This window comes from Malania oleifera, chromosome 6, assembly GCF_029873635.1.
Source record: "Malania oleifera isolate guangnan ecotype guangnan chromosome 6, ASM2987363v1, whole genome shotgun sequence".
NCBI lineage: Eukaryota > Viridiplantae > Streptophyta > Magnoliopsida > Santalales > Ximeniaceae > Malania > Malania oleifera.
In genome coordinates this window covers 75,934,529-75,955,149 of record NC_080422.1, presented here as the reverse complement: position 1 = coordinate 75,955,149, position 20,621 = coordinate 75,934,529, and the positions used below count along the sequence as shown (strand labels likewise).

General features: G+C 36.2%; 1 protein-coding gene across 2 annotated transcripts in view; it reads left to right on the top strand.

Moving 5' to 3' along the window:
• Positions 1-524: 524 nt before the first annotated feature.
• LOC131157597 (uncharacterized) overlaps positions 525-20,621 on the top strand; it is a 36,038-nt gene continuing 15,941 nt past the window's right edge. Inside the window, exons 1-5 of one of the 2 annotated variants that reach the window (XM_058111880.1) lie at positions 525-1,080; positions 6,365-6,517; positions 6,612-6,824; positions 6,908-6,997; positions 7,170-7,286. In XM_058111880.1, coding sequence (XP_057967863.1) covers positions 694-1,080; positions 6,365-6,517; positions 6,612-6,824; positions 6,908-6,997; positions 7,170-7,286 — 960 coding nt within the window. In that variant the 5' untranslated portion in view covers positions 525-693. Of the gene's footprint in view, positions 1,113-6,364; positions 6,518-6,611; positions 6,825-6,907; positions 6,998-7,169; positions 7,287-20,621 lie in introns of both variants that reach the window. The other variant, XM_058111881.1, reaches the window with a different exon arrangement.

Here is a 20,621-nt window from a genome sequence, read left to right as displayed (position 1 = left end):
AGAATAGGAATCCAAACCATAAAAGGACTTGAGCCTTTGTTGGGTATGTAAGATATGTTATGTTAAAAATATAAGCATGACAATCACATGATAAGCTAAAAAATGCACGTTATATAATAAATAAAATTATTAATTAAACTATTCAATCACATTATCTTTAAATAATTAAAACAAGAGGATACTTTGACTAATTTTAAAATTTAGTCTTATGCACTAACTTTCTTAATTATCAACGTATTAGAAAATTAAATGAGGACTGAATTTAATATTTAGAAAGTTTTGCTCCTACTCCCATGGATAACCGACGGGCGGTTCAATTAGAATACCATCTGGATTTTTTGAAATATTGCTTATTTTTATATAATAAATTTTTTAAAAAATAAATACAAATAAAAAAGCCAATTGCCAACGTGCGGAACAATCGTTACTCGTTGAATTAATTATTCGCTGGCATTTAAAAATGTAATAATAATAATAATAATATTATTATTATTATTATCCAGCCCTACCCTTTCTTACAAACCTAAATTTCAAAAACAGAAAAGCATACCCACGTGAACCAAACCCCGCTCCGAAGCCATTCTCCTGAACGGGCTCTCTCCCTCTCCCTCTGAAAATACCAACCTCAATCTCCACAGGCGAGCTCCCGTCGTTTCATTCGCCGGACTCGTTCCCGCGGCCGACGTTTCGCTAATGGACGACGACTTCTCGAAGGGCGTCGAGGACGGCCTGAAGCTGTCGAAGCGGATATACTTCGGGAAGGACAGGTCGGTGTCACCGCCGAAGCGGCGGACGATGGAGAAATCGTCGGAGTCGTATCTGCCGGCCGCGCCAATGGTATATGCGGTGGTATTCGATCCGGCGATAGTCGACAACCCGGACATTCCGAGCTACCAGCCTCACGTGCACGGGCGGTGCGATCCGCCTGCTCTGATTCCGCTCCAGATGAACGAGATTGCTTTGGAAGTGGATTGTTATTTGGACACGGCGTTTGTGAGGATGACTGGTTCCTGGCGAGTCCATTGCGTGATGGGAAGCCGGGAGTGCGATTGTCGCATTGCAATTCCTATGGGCGAGCAGGTGTGTTCGTCAAAAAAAGTTGAAATTTTCGGGTAAAATTGGAATTTTGCATTAGTTGGAGTCGTCATTCATGATAAAGTTAATTATTGGATAAAGTTATAATTTGGATTAGTTGAAGTCGTCGTTTTTGAATTCTATTAGTCTCGTCGCTCTGTTTTTCTTTTCCTGTTTGTTTTGTTCATAAATGAATGCAGTTTATAAAAAGTTATCGTTATTCCACAAAAAATCAAAAATAAACATAATTATTTAATATTTTTTTCACGAATATACTTTCAAAAGCAAAATATTGGTTAGAATTTTATGATTTTATCACCGTTTTTTGGGTGTCTATATATCTTAAAATAGTACAATTTTTTTTTTAATAGAAATAATTCATTTTTGTATAATAGCTATTTTATTTCAACCCTATTCCACTTGTGAATCAGTGTGACGTAGTTCAGCGCTTCAGCTGAGAGGGCAAATAGGCCTCTGTTGATAGCTGCTTCTTACACTAGAACTATGCTATATTGTGGGAATTAAAATTGGTAGTCCAAAATAGTGGGGGATGCATCTGGGTGTTTTCAACACATGCTTGTTGCTTAAGCTATGTGTGATATTGGCTGGTTCTTGTAAAGTTTTCTTCTGGTCCGGTGTCCATGGGGATACAGTTCTAGAGGATAAATGAGTTTTGTTCTTCCATCATAGGAGAAAGGTTCGTACTAATCTGGAGTTGAAAATGATAGCTTGGAAGTATTAGACAACCTATCTACTTTCTACATATAAAAAGGGATTTTCCTGCAATATTCCCACTCTTTATTTCTTAAAATATTCTTGTATAAATATTGATTGAGTAATAAAGCTTGTAACATGTTCAAAAATATTACTTCTCATATGACTAACCGATAACTGCTTATAAATAATATATAATTGTTCTATTAATTCATAGCTAATTCATAACTACTGTAAGTCTTTCTTTGGTAGCCATTGTATCACATCCTAAAATCTCTATTCATTTTAAATTTTGTTTTAAAAATTTGCTATTGTCTGGCCATAATTGCCTAGGAACTTACAATTATTCATTTGGGTTAGAGAGAAACTGTTGCAGACTTAGGAAAGAATTTAATTAGTTTATAGAAGTAGATTAAAATCTAAAGAATTAATTAGTTTTTTTAAAATTTAAATAAAACTATATAATATTTATCTAATGTATGTGCCCAATGGCTAGTATCGTTTAGTCTTTTATTGCACATGTCATGTGTGCCCAATGGCTGATATGATTTGATCTTGAAAGGTGAAAAGCTTAAGAGAAAAATGAACAAAAATATGGCCACAGTGAAATCAACTTGGAGAACTCTTGCCTGATAAGTCGCTCCCATGACAGATCAGTTGTAAGATGAGCACCATAGGCACTAAAATTTGAATTAATCCAACTTCTAAATCCCTCCAATGCACTTTCATGTTTAACTGTGTTTCATGACAGCACTAGATAATATCTTAATGAAGGGAAATAATATTAATGATGTTTGATGTTTGGTGTTTGATATTTGATATGTTCTTTTGTCACTGTTGGATAGTCCTGTTTATGCAGTAGGCTCCGTGCTTGGCAGCGCAGTTCAGTATTTGCAATTCTATGATCAGAAAAAGATCATTTGGTTGCTGATTAGTTCTATTGTTTTAAGGCACTATTATTCATGTGTCTGCACAGTGCCTCTATTGAAACTTATTTATCTAATATGCACTGTGACTTTTTGGGTTAAATTGCATAAAATTTGACTTGTGTTGACCATACATATCTAATGACTTGTGATCACACTTAACTAAAATATATTGTGTGTGAATGTGTTAAATGAACCTGAAATCCATGTAATGCGTTTGGTAGTCCATGCAACACATTTTTTATTATGCATCCATGAGTACTGCCATGCCTTTAAATGGTTAAGTTGCTTCATTTTGTTAATCCACTCTTAAGGGTTATGAGAAAAAAAAATTCTCCTATTTGGTTTCTAGGTCTAGTTTTGTTCAAGATGTGGCTTTTAACATGAGATCCTGTTATGCTCCCTAAGGGTGGCTCAGTTGGTAAACTCAAGGCTCTCTTGGTTAAAATATCAGGGTTCAAGTCTTATGGGTTATAACTTTCCATTTAAGATAATACCTTGATATTTAACTAGAGAAGGATAAAGGGCGGACCTATTATCCTAGTGGATTAATCGAATGTCCAAGGGGCCTCGGACACCATTGTTTCAAAAAATAAGAAACAGAGATCCTGTGATGTGAATTTGTGAACAGATTTAGAAACAGACAATACATAATTAAGGGATAGAAATATAGAGAGTAGGGAAGAAGAAGAAAGATGGGAGGAGGAAGAAGGAAGAATAAGAAACAGTGGTAAGGATGAAGCAGAAACAGTAGCAAGGGGGGTACTCCTAGAGGGAAATAAGGAGAGAAATAGAGGAGACGGAGAAAGAGAAGAAAAAAGAAGAAGGGAGATGGTGGAAGGAGGAGGGGAGGGAGAGGGATTCATGAAAGAGAGCAAAACAAGTTTGAATTTTGGATTCAAATGTGATTACTGTCTATGACAATACACAAACAAAGTACTTATACACTCAAAATACAACTAAAGAAAACATTTACAAAATAACTCCAAAATAGTCAAAAGACACAACATAACCCTAAATTAACTTAACTTCTAAAATAACCAAAATTTTCCAAGCTAAAATGTAAATCTTAATTTCTAAAGCTATAGCTACAATATAAGACCTAAAACTCTCTATTGGTGGCCCTCCATCATCTTGTTTTTTCCGACAATGCATCCATTACTTATTTAAAATATATGTTTATATATGTTTTTGCAGTTTCTTTATGAGGCAATATTTCCTAGTCATAACTTTTTCTTGTCGCAATATTTGCTTTCTTCCTTCATTCGTTCTTCTATATACTGGTGATTAAAATCTAAAATTTCTTTTGTTGGAATTGGTATGATCCCAAAGGGGGGTATATTGGGTTTTAAAAACCTCTTGGCTAATTTAAACATTTCTCCGATTCATCACAAATCATATCCCATTCATAATACAAACGTGTGTAAAATAATTAAACCATGAGTGCAGGCATATACATGTGCAGTATATCTCATTTAATTTAACTGTGTGCAAATAATTGTAACAGTAAATGAACAAGCATACACGTATAGAAATTTAAGTGCGGAAATTAAAATGATATAGGAAGAGAGAGATACACGATATTTGTTATCGAGGTTCGGCCAAATCAGCCTACGTCCTTGCCTTGGACATACCCTCTAAGGATTCTACTAACTCTGCTCACTTACGGGTGGAGCAGAAACTGTTTACAATGTCCTTTTGGGGCGGACATTCCCTAGCTCACTTACCGGGTGGAGCCAACACCTTGCACACTTTCCCAGGAGGGTGCATCTCCTAGTTCTCCTAACCGGGTCTGAACCAATCCGGTGCTTTCCTAACCGGGTCTAAGCAAATCTAGGACTATTCATAGGGCGAGTCTCCCTCTTTCGACCACACGTCTGTAATACAACTGATATTCAATCAAATTTGTGTACAAAGACAACACTTCTATACTAAGCAGATGATGTACAACAGTATAGCTCAATACATGCACTCTAATATGATATGAGTTAAGTTCAGTAGAGTGAAGGGTGTTTATCTAAATAATTAATGCACAAATAAAACATATGAAAATATCAAAATGATTATTATGTTCTCCAACAAAGATTTTCGCTAATAAAAATGTTTAAAGAAGTTGAAGTTTAAGCTCAAGAAAAATATTTGTGCAATAAAGGATTTCTTCCAAAAAATGTTTATCAAGAAAATTAACCTGAAGAAATCTTAAGGCTACTCTAAAAAATGATTTTAATAAATGAAGATGCAAATGAGAGTAAATGTAAATGAATATAGAATAAATGCCCAAAATAAATATGCTCTCCTTCAAAATAAATTTTGAAATAAATAAATGGAAAGAGAGTGAAAGAGATTTGATAAAAATATACCCCAAAGAAATGATTTTTTCAATAAAAAATGGTTTGGGGGAACTTTGATTAACAAAGGTTTAGAGAAAATTTTAGAGTTAATCAAAGTGGCTAATCTGGAGTAATGAGAGGGTATTTATAGATTTTCTAAAAATTATGACCGTTGGGGACACGTTCGGTATTTTGGAAAAGTTTACTTAAAAGTTAATGACGTTTTAGCGCTTTTAAAAAATTCTAACCCAAGAGTTTTGGTCAATCATATTTGAAATTCGGTCAACCATATCACTAAGTTTGGTCGATTGGGGCATTTTTGAACTAAGGTTTTGGTCGACCATATTAAGGCGATTTTGAACCCTCCGAGGTTCGGTCGACCAGGGCAAGTTCGGTTGACCAAATTTTGAGGTTCGGTCGACCAGGTCAAACAACTAGAGGTTCGGTCAACCAAGGCATTGGGAATCACTCACGTGCCAGTTTGGTCGACCGAGCAGTGCAAGCTCATTTAAAAATGGTCGACTGAATGGTCAACAGTTGACCCTGGGAGGTTCGGTCGACTGAAGCTTCTATGAAGGTTTGGTTTCGGTCGACCAAACACATTAAAAGTGTGCATTTCAGTCCTGATTGACATTTAAAGTCACCTCTGTTCACATAATTATAATTTCTAAGTTATAGGAGACTTTTCATGTGATGTTTAGGGACCTAAAGTTAATCTATGGTCTTTGAGAGTTAACCTCAAAAATCCGACATCGGTAAGGTTGACCGAAGATGAACCCTAAGGTTAGTTTACGGTCCTGTAGCTCCTTATGGTCAATCTATGGTCCTGTCTGAGCAAATAACCATATTATGTAGATGCATGCATTATTATAAGCCAAATAATAAAAATAAATGCAGTACAAATTAAAATCAGAATGTCTTCTTCTTTTGCTCTTCATTTTCCATGAAATTCGCTAGGAGTGTGTGAGCTTTATGTCCCTGTTGGCTTCCATTTTGCGGTATCTTATGTTTGTGCTGAAATGATAACCTGTTCACACACTAAATGCACACATAAGATACTGGTGGTTTGCTAGCATCAAAACAGAGATCGGACTCACAAGGCCAACATCTTTGTACTGTGGGTTAATATTTTGCTTGTTCCTTCTAGAGTTAATACACATTTAAATACATGCAAGCACAATCTCTTATTTATTCTTGTTGTTGATGGTTTGGTTATGCTCCAACTTATGTTTATTTGTTATGTTTTCTTTGTTGTAAGGCTTTGAGCTTTGCTGGATTTTTTTGGGGGGTTCTCAAGTAATACATTATTTTGGCTAACAGGGTTCAATTCTAGGTGTTGAGGTTGACATTCCTAGAAAATCATATTCTACTCAACTGATCGCCATGGAAGACAAAGAAAATATTGAAAAGGTGGCCCAACTGGAAAATGGAGGCTTTCTAAAATGTCATGTTTTTACTTTAACTATACCGCAGGTAACTACCTATTGAATTGTTCCTGATCACTATCACTGTTTATATATTTTATTCTCTTTTCTACTAAAATATGTGTATTTGCTTACAATTCAAGGTTGACGGGGGTTCCAATCTTTCAATTAAAGCTAGTTGGTCTCAAAAACTATTATATTGCAATCAGCAGTTCTCTCTAGAAATACCATTTAGTTTCCCTGAGTATGTCACCCCAGCTGGAAAGAGAATTTCCAAAAAAGAGAAGATCCAGTTGAATGTAAATTCTGGTATTGGAACAGAAGTTTTGTGCAGAGCAACTAGTCATCCTCTGAAGGTGCATTTTCAATTAAAGTTCTGCTGAACTTCTGGATTGATGTTTGATGGATGAACTGAAAAAACAATTTTTTGATATTGCAGGAAATCAAACGCCAAGCAGGAAAATTAGGTTATTTGTATGAATCGGAAGTTCTTACATGGTCCAGTACAGACTTCACTTTCTCATATAATGTAATGCTCAGATTCACATCTACCGTTGTTTTGCATTTATGGCATTTACATGCCCTCATTCTATGAAAGATTCTAGGCTACACACACACACACACACACACACACACTGTGGAGACTATTTCCGATCTTATTTGTTAAATGTGCTTCTTGCTTGTATTGTGTGTTTTTCTAGGTATCATCAAGTCATATATTTGGTGGTGTCCTCTTGCAGTCACCATCCATGCATGATTTTGATCAAAGAGAGATATTTTGCTTGTATCTTTTTCCAGGAAATCAGCGAGATATAAAGGTTGATCTAGTACTGTGTTAGTTTCTTTGCTCTTATGGTTCCCTTAGCTTGTGTGCCTATTTATTTGTTTTTTATATTCTGTTTTTATCTTATTATGAAATGTGTATAAAAATCAATGTCTAATTATATTGATGCATAGCTTAGATGGTGCGTGTGCAGCATGTGCAGAGCATGTGCTAATTGTCAAGAATATGTGAGGGGATAGAGGCAAGGACATCAGACTTTAGGTTGATGTTGTGAGAAAGGTGGATGATGGTCTCGTGTTGATTGTGGAGTTTGGAGATTGCATTTTTGTGGTCAAGCTTAATTAGTTAGGATAGAAAGAAATTTTTGTAAATAAGGATATGTATTTTATGAATATGTTCTTTTCCTAGGAAGTAAATGCCTTCTTTATTATTATTCAGATATAAAAAGAAGTTCATTAGGATAGAATAATGTTCAAAGAGGATGAAATATCTTCAAAAAATGAAGGAACAAAGATGAAAGGAAACTATTACAAAAAGAAAAACAAAATTAAGCTAATAGAGCCAACCAATCTTGCTGGATATTGGAGAAAGGTGTACTGCCAAAACACCCTCTAGAGAACACCAATATGGAAGTGAATTAAAAAAAACAATCCTGTCCTAAATCAAATGTACAAATGAACCATGAGCTTGAAAATCCAGGCATTTGTCTCGGGCCAAAGTACCCATATAACTGCAAAAGCTGCACACTGACACAATGAAATCACATTCCTTTGCCTTCCAAAGCCTCTAAAATCAGTAAACCGAAGAACCTTCAAAGAATGAGGATAAACCCATACCCTACACTCGCAATAAACCAAAAAGTTTGTTACATTAGCACTAGGTGACTGGGCAATGAATGAGCATGATCTGCATTACTAGCATAACACATAACTCAAACATTAGGAAAGCAAGTTACATATTGTCTTAAAATCTGCAGCATATTGTTGGTGTTAACTCCATTGGTCCGCTCAAAAGCCCTCACCTTTTAAGCAATTTTAGCCTTCCACATTGATTATCAAGTGAAAATGAATGGACAGACTGTTGAGATGAGAATAAGAAGATCTACATGAATATGGTTGATTGTATGACATATGGTGTCAACCAGAACATGTTTGCACATTCTCTCTCTTCTCTCCTCTTGAAGGTTCTCTCTTCCTCCTTGATTTTGCTTGATCATGGCTATCGATTGCTTTGAGACAAGGATGCCTCTAGTAAATTATCCAGGTTGGGAGTAAATCCTTCAATTTGTGACCCGAGAAAGTGGAGAAGGGTGGTATTTTATTTTATTTTATTTTTTATTTTTCCCTCTTGCGGCAGCAAAATGGTTCTCAGATGTTCTATCTTCAATGTTCGATTGGAACTTGGGGGTAGATTTTTTTGGTAAACACGATTTTGGAGGGTTGATTACTAGATGGGGGATTAGGTTGACAAATGAGTGTAAATTTTTGAAATTAGGGTTAGGTTGGAATTAGGGTTTGTTATTTGTATTTATTCCATGGAGGACTTTTGTGCAAGGACTTTCATTAATGGTGGAAGTAACAAGCAATAAAGGTGAATGGCAATTGCTTTGCACTGCATATGTGGATATTGATGTTGGAAGGAAGTTGTGGATAAAGATGACAAATGTCTATGTGCGAAGTGTGGCAAAGTGTTAAAGAGTACACGAGTAGGAGAAGATGAAAAACGAAGAAGATCTGCAGAGAAAGGCAATTGGCAGCTGGTGGAGGTTGTGAGGGTTAAGCTATCACGGACATGCATAATTCCAAGGCCACAAGGAATCACACTTGCCTAAAGAGCGACGGAGTCATGCCTTTGCGGCGACAAGACTACACCAGGTCCTGCCTAGCCCAGCCGTACTCATCCTCATCCATGGAAACACTCTAATACCAAACATAGTAGTTAGGTCTCACGACTTGGAATCCCTTGTCCCAATTGAGGTCGTCACTAAGGAATCGTGATTCAAACAATAGGGAGTTAAGTTCACATTCCACCAACACTAAGGATAACTCTCATCCCCTTAGTACAATTCTCATTTTAGAGTATCTATCACTTACCACCCACTAGCCAGAGCTAAGGGAAGTGACACCATACGCTACTCGAGTAAGATATACAAAGGATCAGCATCCCTTGATAATCTAATTAGGTCTCCGATGATATCGCCTAGGAGTATAGTTGAAGGTCAACAAGGGCAAACATTGTAACTTCTGAGTTGAAAGCAATGAGCGATGAGCGACTTTATTCTCAAATGAGTCATTTATGTGGCTCCCAATCCCATGAGGAAGTTCAAGACACCCCTTGAGGACGTCAAGAGCTTGCCCCTGAGCTCTCCTCAGGGTGCTCAGTTAATACCCAATAGGATACCAGGGGAGGTTGGTTGCTCACCTGGTGTTCCCCCAAGAGTAACATCTCCGAAGCATTCCTGATCACATATGAGTAATCAATTATGGATCTAATGATTATACATATTAGCTTGTGAATGCTACCATGGTAATTGTTTGGATCAACCACAAGGTTACTATAACGTTCTAAAACTATATCCATAATCGAATCCATGTTTATTAAAGTTACCTTCATGGGAAAACGAGCCAAAGCCACGTGTCATAGTTACAAGAATTGTAGCACCGTGACATGAGGGTTAGATGATGGGTTGGACTAGGCATGTGTCTTTTCATGATTGTGTTGGATTTAGGCCACATGTTAAATTGACTAATCCGAGTTAACTTGCTCTGCAATTCTGAATTGCCTAGGGTTTTGCCCATTTGAGAGGTCTTGAGGCTCAATATCAAGGGTTTAAAGAGAAAATGTTAGTGAAGCTAAATTTGTTGAGGCCCATCGTGGTGCTTTGAATGACTAAATCAAAACCACTTTAAAGTCAAATGGTAAAGCTGGGTTTGGATTAAAATTTACAGATGATCATTATCTTCTTCATGGTAGTTGTAGACGAGCGCCAGACCAGTTGGATAGTAAAATGTCAGGTGGATGCTAGGTAATGAAGAGTCAGACCAAAAACAATCGTGGAGGGTCTGTTGTGGTTCATTATAAAAAGCACCATGTTGGCGAACAAGTTAAGATTAGGGAGGGAATAGAGTGTAAGTACCAGATTTGGTTCAAGACAATGGAGCTCTACTTGGCGAGAAAGATCATTCAATTGGGATGAAGCAAAATCAGATATAGGAGAAAAGAAAACTGGCGAAGGTGATGCTCAAGCAGCAATCCAATTGCAGAGGTAATCTGTGTTGAAAAGGTGTAGGATCTTAGATGTAAAGACTGGAAGGAGTGCAATACTGCCTAACATGTTTCAGATGGGTCTAGCATGGATTATTCTTGTGCTAAGGTGATGTATGGAACTTGAAAAAATGGTTTTAAAATCCGGACTAGTGACTAGCTCAGTAAAGCCCCTAGATAGGTTGGACCGCAGGTCAACCCAATGGTCAAAATGGTGACGTCAGCATGATATAAATGTATATTAACGTATCTTTTGTGCAAATGTACAAATATTATATGTATAATATTATTATAAAAATTAAAGTAAACTAATTTCATATAAAATATACATATATAAACAAATTAATGAAAAAATGACATAAATAAATTCTAACAGCCATCTCTAAAAATTTTTAACTTTCAACTATTTTTCATATTTTTATAAGAAAATATTATTTAAAATTTACTGTTATATTATTTAGTCAAAAACACAATAATATTTGAAAATTGCAGTGATCTTGTGGGTGTTGTTGTTGTTATATGTAAAAGTTTTGCATATGCAAACACAAACTAAAGTGGGCATGGTGGTACGTGCTTTGAGTTATGCAAACAGTAGGCCCTGGGTTCAACCCCCAGGAACCTTACATTTCAGCGTAATTTTTTCTTTTTTTCTCTTTAAGAGCAAGATGTGATTGATCCGCTTGCAACCCGGTTCAGACTAGTTTCGTTCGGTTCGGTCCAGGTCAACCGGGTCAACACCAGTTTGTATCAAATCCATTTTTAGGAGGCTGACCTGATCAGACTGGTAATTGATTCCGGTTGAACCCAGTTGTACCAGCTGGTCTGGTACAGGCTTGAAAAAAATGCTTGAAAAACAATTTGAACGATGACCTTGTTCGGTATTGCGCATTAAGAAAGTTTTAAGGAAATAGTGATGGCTGTTTTTCTCTTGTGGAAAACCTAGTATTTTCATGGAGTGGTGTTGTGGAGAAGGGGTGTAAGGGATGACCAACTTCAGTGGGAAAGTGATGAGGGATGAATCTGAAGAGATTAGCGTTTTGATTGCAAGTTTGAGTGTGACAGTCGCTTTTTATTGTTCGAATTTTTTGAGTTTAGTGCCTCTAATTCTTTTGGATTCTGCTAGTCATTCTCATGTGTATGAGACTTCTATGATGAGACTGGAAGGGATTCCTATTTGGGATAGAGCATTATATAAAGAAGCATAGAACAGTCGGGATGAGGAATAGGTGGCGGAGTTTAAAGGAGATGGTATTTTGCCAACCCCCTTATGTCCAGAATTTGAAGTTAGTCAATGAGATTGAAAAATAGGAACATTTGGATAATATGGTGTTAAGTTTAGCAGATGATGCAGCTGGGGCTGCAAATGAGCCAAGCCAAGCTTCAGTATGCTCAGGCTCGGCTTGGTAGAGTCAGAGTTTGCTCGGGCTCGGGCTTGGCTTGACTTGAGCTTAGAAAGTTCGAGCTTGGCTCGAGACTAAAAATCTCAGCTGGGGCTTGAGCTCGGGCTCGGGCTGAAATTTATAAATAACTTGATAATAATAGTTCCATCCACCTATTTTGTTTGGACCAAAATTTGTGTCTTTCTCCTTGGGCAATTGGGCTAGTATTGAACTCTTGGGATTGGGCCAACTTAACAAGCCTATTAACGAGTTCGTTACTGAAGTCCTTAACTAGTCTAATAAATGAGCCCATTTGAGCTATTTATCGAGTCGCTCACGAGCCAAAATGAGCCCAGCTGTGCTCACACTCGACTCGTTTACAAATTGAGCCTAAAAATTGGGCGTGGAACTCACTCATTTAGATAATAAATGAGCCCAAACAAGCCCTTTCCGAGCCGAGCTTTCACGAGCGGCTTGGTTCGTTTGAAGCCCTAGATGCAGCATGCAGCTGGAAATAGACTGTAGGATCTGTTAGATTAAAAAATCCGACAGATTAGGGATAAGTGCTGGGAGATACAGCAGCAAAGAGTGATCCTCTCGTGCAGAAATGCGTGGAGGCTATGGGATTAATCCTCAACTTACACTTCCAAGTTCTCAGGGAAATTATGAGCAGATCAGAATTAATAACCAAAATGCAAAGGGCAAGTTCTGTACTGTTTCCTCATGATCTGGACTGACATATATACATGACAGCCTTGCACATTAAATGTACGAGGGAAAGGACTATTCTTTTTTTTTTTTTTTTTTGATAACAAATGAATTTCGTTGATAGAATAGGCATGTGCAAGAAGGAGAGAGTAAAGCATCTCCTCTCAAAATTCTGGTTAACCCCAGCAAAAAGAAAAAAGAAAAGAAAGACAAAACAAGAGGAACATTAGAAACAACCCAAAAAAATCAGCAGGCCCTATCAATTCAGCAAGGAAAGCCAATTACGCTGAACATCTGAAAATGCATCCCCCTGAAGTTCCCATTACCCACACACCAAAAAGAAGCCAAATGTTGAATCTTCTCCCAAACTAGTAAAAGAGACATCTTCTTTCCAGCAAGGACTATTCTTGACTATAGCTGTTTCTGCTTCATCATGGCATGAGCCTGAGGTGCATGGAATCCTAATTAACGAAGACCACCTTGTAAGGCTAATTACTCCTAGACGTGGTATTGTGAAGGTTGACGAGAGCTTCGTTGCCATGGCGGAGTGAGATATAACATGAAAGTGAAATTTGCAATCTATTGAGTAGTGAGAGAGTGGCTTGGTTAGGAGAACCCACCGAAGGGCGTGCATTGAAGTTATGCTGAATTTGGAGTTCCTGAAAGAGGTTCTATGAACCAAATGTAGTGCTTGCCCAACCCCCATTGTTGCTCATGCTTTCTCTTGACTATGCATCCTTGACTCCATTTTAATAACCTTCTTAATCTTGGTGAGTGGCGATGAGCAACATCAATAGGCTAGTCAAACAAGTCCAGTTGGACTACGAAGTGTTTCAGGTTTCAATTGAGCAAGAGAAAGAGTTGGCTTGTTAACAAGAAAATTGTAAATGAATTGCTTTGGTGCTTGAGTGAGATTCCATCAACCTTGATATTAAAGGGCGAACAATGTTGGGCTGACAAAGTATTCATGATTTCTCGCATGACCCTCTTCCTTTGGATTCTCCGCGCGCGGGGGTGGGGTGGGGGGACTTGCATTACCATCAATAAAAAAAATCAATTTTTACTTGACAATGGAGGCAAAGTTTTTTGTGGTAGTAGATAAAAATGATCATTGTTTTTTTGTGTCATGCTATCAACCTAGGAATGACAATGGTTAAGGGCAGAATTACAATCATTTATTTTATTCTATTCTATTTTTTAAAAAACAGTGAATTCAAAGGCAAGAATTTTGAAGGCATCTAATCGCTTCATCATGATGCAATAGAGGGTGAATGGCTATGGGTGTTTCTTCTCTTCGGAGAAGATCCCATATAAGAAAGCAATATTAAAGATGCGTTTCGGATGGCAAATATGCAAGGGGTTGGAAGAATTGTTTATTTTATTATTTATATATATATATTTTTTGGGGGGGGGGGTGGTGGAGGGGAGAGAGGTTACCCTATTTGAGATGCACGTACACATGCACCAATGCTGCAATGTCTGGATTGAGGTTCCCTAAATGTGGGTCTAGGGGCTAGGAAGTTGGAACATTCGTCCATTGGTCATTGACTGAATGTCTTCTTGCGACTTGTAATCCTCTATGTTGTTGATGTGGAATTTTGGTGAGGAAGGCCAAGGAAGGAAAGAAATCGTATTAGGTAATTTTGATCAAGGCAGAAATTAGGGTTTTGATTGGAGATTCCATGATTCCTTGAGAAACATTCTGAATGACACAATTATTTTAGAACAAAAGAAAGTTTAGCCCCAAGGTATCATAACAATGTTATAGTATTTCTTCTTTAACTTGTGATGGACTCGGTAATACTAAGTTGATTAATTATATATTTGAAATGTTTTACATAAATGATGTGTTTCTTGTAGTTTGGATTAAATTTTTGATGACTACAAAAATTTCTTAATAATTTTGAATTTGCCATGGGCATGAAAAATAGATGTAACTTTGAATTATTAAAGCTTTGTATGTCACATATATTTATGCCTAAGTTGGAATTTAAATGTGGTTTGTGTGCTCTTGGAATTTAAATTGGAACTCAAACATGTGATATAGTTGAATTCTAGATGTAATATTTTAATATCCTACCATAATATTTTAAAGTTAATATCTTTGAATTTCTTGATTTGAGTTGAGTTTGAAATTACTGCATTATATATTGTATAACATGTGATTATCTTCCTTGTAAATCTAATTATTTGACCGATAGTTAAATTGCTCAAATTTGAAGACTAGGAAAATTAGCTTAATTCATGAAGAAGTGATTATGATCAAATTTGAATTTCCTTTGTCTGAATAAATCTAAAAATTCAAGTCGGCCTATTGTTGTCGAATTAATTCTTTAGATTTGAAAATTTGTTGAATTCATTATTTTGTAGTTTGGTATGACATTACTCATAATCTTAAAAGTGTTATGGAGTTGATTGAATTCATTGTTTTATGATTGAGTTCAAAGCTAATACACAACTAGGTGCTATGGAAAATGGTTGAATCCATCATTATTTGATTTTGTCTGAATATCTTACTTTCTCTTGCTAATTGTTACCATTGAAATGAAGTGAAAGGATTCAAATTTATTTAAATTAATTCAAACTATTTAGTAGTAGCTGATTACAAGTCATTTTAATTACTACTCATATTTCAAAATTTTCATGTTTGAAATTAAATTGAAATATTTTGAAACTTAAATTCCTCTTGAGACAAAGTATCTGGGGGCTCAAGCTATATATATCAAGCATGAGGCAGCCGAGTTAGTGGGGAAAGGAAAAAGACACAATCTATGCTCATTTTTTAACTTAACCAAATTCACTTTAGTGAAAATTTTACTACAAGAGTGAACAATCCACCTTTTGAGATTTTCCATTTTTTTTTTTTTTTAGTTTATAAGTTTTGAGGCTTTTCTGCTGAAGTACTGTACTGAAATTTGCAAAGATATATTGGGTGAGATTTTTTGTTCTCTGTGAGAAAATGGGCGAAGACCATAATCTTTGTATTTGCTTGATATTATTGTGACAAGTATTAGTATTGTTCTCAGGTGAGAGAATGGTTGAGGATGGGTAGTCCTCGTCTTGTGTAAGTCAAGGACCTGGTTGATGGAGACCCCTCGGCAGAGTTCTTTAAGAGGCTTGATGTCGCATGAAGAATATTGGCATAATGGAGCCTCGAGAGATCTCCATGAGGACTGGACATGGGTTTCAAATTGGAATCAAACCATTATAATTATTCCTCTCTGCGTGCTTATTTTTATTTTGTCTTGTGCTTGCCATTTTCCTTGGAGCCACATCCTTTGGAAGGCTAAGGTTCCTTTTAATATTCTGATGTTCATTTGGACTGTATCCTCAATAGGATTAATAGACAAGCCTACTATGGTCTAGAAAACCCTATGAGGCCCTCTTGATGTGTGCTCGATGTGCCACAAATCCAATGAAACAAATGCACACCTCTTCCTTTATTGCTGGCTGGCTAACTATCTTTGGAGTGCTCTATTCTCGTGTTTTGGTGAAGCTCGGATGGCTCTATGGGTTGTGGGGGATTTCGTGCAAGTGAGCTATTGGGGTTTTGGTAAAACTAGAAAGGGAAAGAGCTCTGTGGAGAAGTGCAGTTTTTGCTGCCTTGCGAACCCTTTGGGTTGAGAGGAGTTTGAGAACCTTCAAGGACCATACAACCTGCCTTCATTCGTTATGGGATAGAGTTGTGCTTGTTCCCTCCTCTTGGGCTCATTCTTTCTGGTTTTCTGGGGAATGTTGCTGCCCAACCTGCAAAGAGATTTAATGGCAGGTTTTTGTTAAGTGTTTATAACTTTTGTTTTGTTTCTTGGGGGGACATCTTGTTCTCCTCTCCTTTAGTCTCTTCTTCAATGCCCAACAGCGCATTTTTTGGGCCCAATATGGGAAGACTTGGGGTTTTAGGCTAGTGGGATTTGTGTAGCCAAGCTTTAATAAGTGGACTGTTTGAAAGAACCCAGAGTGAGGCTTGTTTTAGTAAGTGGCTGTAGGGCCCAAAAAGCAGTTCAAGTGGTGGGCCAAAGAATACAATGAATAAGCCCTCTTTCTTGAGAGAGCACTTCATTTGGGCCTGAAAGGGGCTGGGGGCGGCTTGGAGGCATTCATGCTTAGCACAGATGTACATGATGGCAAAGAGCAGGCAGTAATGGCAAACCTGGCAGCTGGAGTGAGAGTTCCTGGCGATTCAATAGGCCTTGAAAAACCAGGAATTTCACCAAAGCAACGGCAACATGACAAGGACGCATCGGGTTTAGGGATTTAGAAATTGAACCTATGAAGGTTATCAGGAGCCTACGAGTGAGTGGAAATAAGATGACTGCTGGGAGATTGGAAAACAAAAATAAAAATAAAGGGAAAGGAGGTGATGGCTTTGGATGGCTTTGAGAAGCTACCTTCAGATTTTGATGGTGAAGAGGATGATTCAATATCCTCTTACACCTTTGAGGATGGCGAGCTTCTCATTGAACATTGGCAGAAGATGGATGATGATAAGGTCAAGCAGAAACAATGCATTGAAATGGAGGTTCTGGTATGTTGAGGGATGTTGGCAATGGTGTAGCAGCTGCAGTCTTAGCTCAAGGGCTCTGATGTCTAACAAGCGGGTTAGTCATGAAGAGAAAGGCACGGGCACAGGTGAGATTTAGAATTTGAAAGGAATCAGTAAATCAGTGTTGGGGTCTAATTGGTTTGTCCTGAACCGTTGGGGTCTAGTTGTTGTCCTGGACCCTAAATATGCCACAATTCTTATTTCCCTATCAAACTTGGAGAGCAAGGACATTGGAAATTACCAGCCAGAGACTCAACAGGTAAAAATTGGAAATTCTAATGGTACTCTTCCTATTTCCCTGTTATCTCATACAAACTTTGAGTCACCAAAGTGCCATAGGGAGTTGAAAGCCAAGGATAATTTCAAAATGATTGACCTATTTGGAGATGAGAGGGACAACCTTCTCGATGACTTGGGTCTTACTTGGTGATTCCTAATAGGGAAAAAGCTAAGGTTAATTGGAGGGTCTCAAGGAAAGGAAAAAGATGAATAAGTTTAGGTGGTTGGTTCAGCTTGATTTTTCAGTTAACTATGGCAAAGGAAGTAGGTCATTGGGTATTAATAATGGGATAAAATGAGGCTTATTTCCTGGAATGTGCTAGGGGTTAGGAAGTGGTGATAAGAGGAGAATGGTTAAGCAGGTTGTTAATTTAGTTTAGATATCTTATTCTTGCAGGATTTTAAAGTAATATAGGTTTAAAGAGGAGCATCTGGGATTCTAGATTTAAAGAGTGGGATCTCTTCCTTCTGTTGACGTGTCTTAGGGTCAGCTAGTAGCTTGTGTTGATCTAGTTAGAAGATTAAGGGTTTTGGGGAGTGGTGGCTTACCTCAGTTTGTGGTCCCATGCAGTTTTTTCTGTGTAATGCTAGTTGCAAATATAATAGAAGGAAAAATATTTATTAATAAAATTAATATTAAATAAAAACATAAATATTTATCAGAAGTTGAGACGTGGAAGCACCATTGTCCTTAAAACAGATTTCGCACCTATGGAGAATATTTCTTGATGCATATAGTCATTACGCGCATCACCTCCAGGATTACTCAGCTGGCTCGGTTTTGTGCACACTCAAGAACACTAGAGTGATGGGAGTTGTAGTGTCATTTAGTTACTCTACAAAATATAAATCTCAAGAAAGCAGAGAAAATAAAGTTATTTCGAAGAAGAAAAACCATATCTTGAAATGAAGTTGGATCACAATTATATAGGTAAAATTAAGGATAACTTCCAGCATCATAAATACGCAACCTTTAAAATAATAGTTAACATTCTAAAAACGTTAAAACTAATATATTAAATTTAACGTATATTTAGTTAAAATATAACCGACGACTAGTAAACATTTATTTATTTAATTTGGAACATTAAGCATTATTACGGTAATGCCAACAATCCTCCACATGGTTCAAATTAAAAAAATTGAAGAAAGATAAAAAGAAAACCAGTGTTGGGTAACCACGAGATGTAATTCATTGGGTGACTATACCTTTCAGTTTGAATTGCACTTTGAGAAAATATGTTATGAGTTACAAAACTTGGTGAATATTAAAATTTTTGAACCAAATTCTTTTAGCATAACACTACAAACATATCACTCACATAATATCTCTAGACACAAAACTCTTGCGGGTTGGTGCGAAGAGGTCATGCGCCATACCTGGATATTCATGAATGCTCTAGAAAGTTTTAGCCTAGTAAACTTCTATCCACACTCACATAGGTAAATCCATCAAGTGTGTAACTGTAACTTAACACACCACCTAACAAAGGATATGGATTTATTAAGAGAAAATCAATCTCACAATCGTTACAGTTGCACCATTCAAACACCATAAGGATGATCAAAACAAATAATAGTGCTCACCAAACTACTCAATGACTTGTTTTTACTCATTGAACCTAATTCATGAAATCTCCAATCACATAGGTGGGGTTGCCATCATTAGTAGTTTTATTAAGGGCTCAAGGAACATCCCCCTCGATGTTAATTTTCTATTAGTTTTTTTACTAATCCTTTAATTAAGGAATTTATTGGTCAATAATTGTTTCTCAATTCTCATATTTTGAACATATTGGTACTAGGTCCCCCCCCCCCCTCGCCCCAACACATTTTTGTGATCACACTAATAATAGCCCAATTTGACTATTCAATTAGTTCAGGCTAGTCCACAAATACACTAATCAATGCCAATACTATAACTATATGTCTATTAGCTACTTGGATAATGCACCACAAAATTACACATATATGTGTATTGATTACCATGTTCCAATTTATTTCCATATGCCATTTATGACACGTTCCAATTAGGTGATTCCATCACCACACTATTGCTCCCATGCAAATATTGCCTCATTTGCACATATCTTGCTTTTCAAAAATATTAATAATTATTATTGAACATATTAATTTAGTTGCATATTTATGCACCACCGTCTATCTCACATATAAATAGAATATCAAAACACTTTAATTCCCATAATTAAAGATAATAAATATATGTGCCTTACAAAAATCACGTAATCGTACAATTGAGGGAAAAAGGATAATAAATTTTTTTTCCATACACAGCGAAAATAGAATAAAATATTAAAATGTTATGTACTGGAAAACTATAGAAAATAATAGTATTGTCTCATTTATGCACATATACAGCAAGTTAAGACCAACAATAGGAAGCAAATAAAAAAAAAGAAAAAAAAAATTCGATCTAATTCAATTGTTCAAGCCACAATTTTTTTTTATACTTGTCTCAAATATAATAAATCTCAAACAATATTATAATTATTATAACATTGTAAATCCCACACTTCAATATATTTTCATATCTGGCAATATTTAAATAAGTTCAATAAAATATTTCTATGCAAATAACTTATCTATAACACGGTTATAGCGTAACAAGAAATTTGAGAAATAAATAAAGTAATCTAAAATACACAATACTCAAGCATGCACTCATCATGCAAGAAAGTAAGAAGAACGTCAAAATTTGTATAGCTCAAAAAAATTAGAAAATAGACATAATCAATATTTTTTTAAAACAAAAACTAAGATTTTTATTTCACAAAAAAAATGATGCCATTGAATTTGGTTTTTTTTTTCTTAAAAAAAATAATTTAATGTGAAAATTACATTTAGAAAATCATTTTTCATTCGATTCATGATCTACAAATAAGATAATATAATAGCCTCAAATTGAAGTATTCAAAATTCAAATCTTTAAACAATTGAATAAATAAATGGAAACATGCTCGTGCCTATTGCAAAATATAAAGTAATACCAACAATTCAAATCAACCTTAATGGAATCAATTTATTTTTTTTATTTTTATTTTTTTAAAAATAGATAATAGTGTTCAATTTAAGATTGTTGGAAATATAATAGAAGGAAAAATATTTACTAATAAAATAAATATTAAATAAAAATAAAAATACTTGTGAGAAGCTGGGGTGTGGAAGGACCATTGTC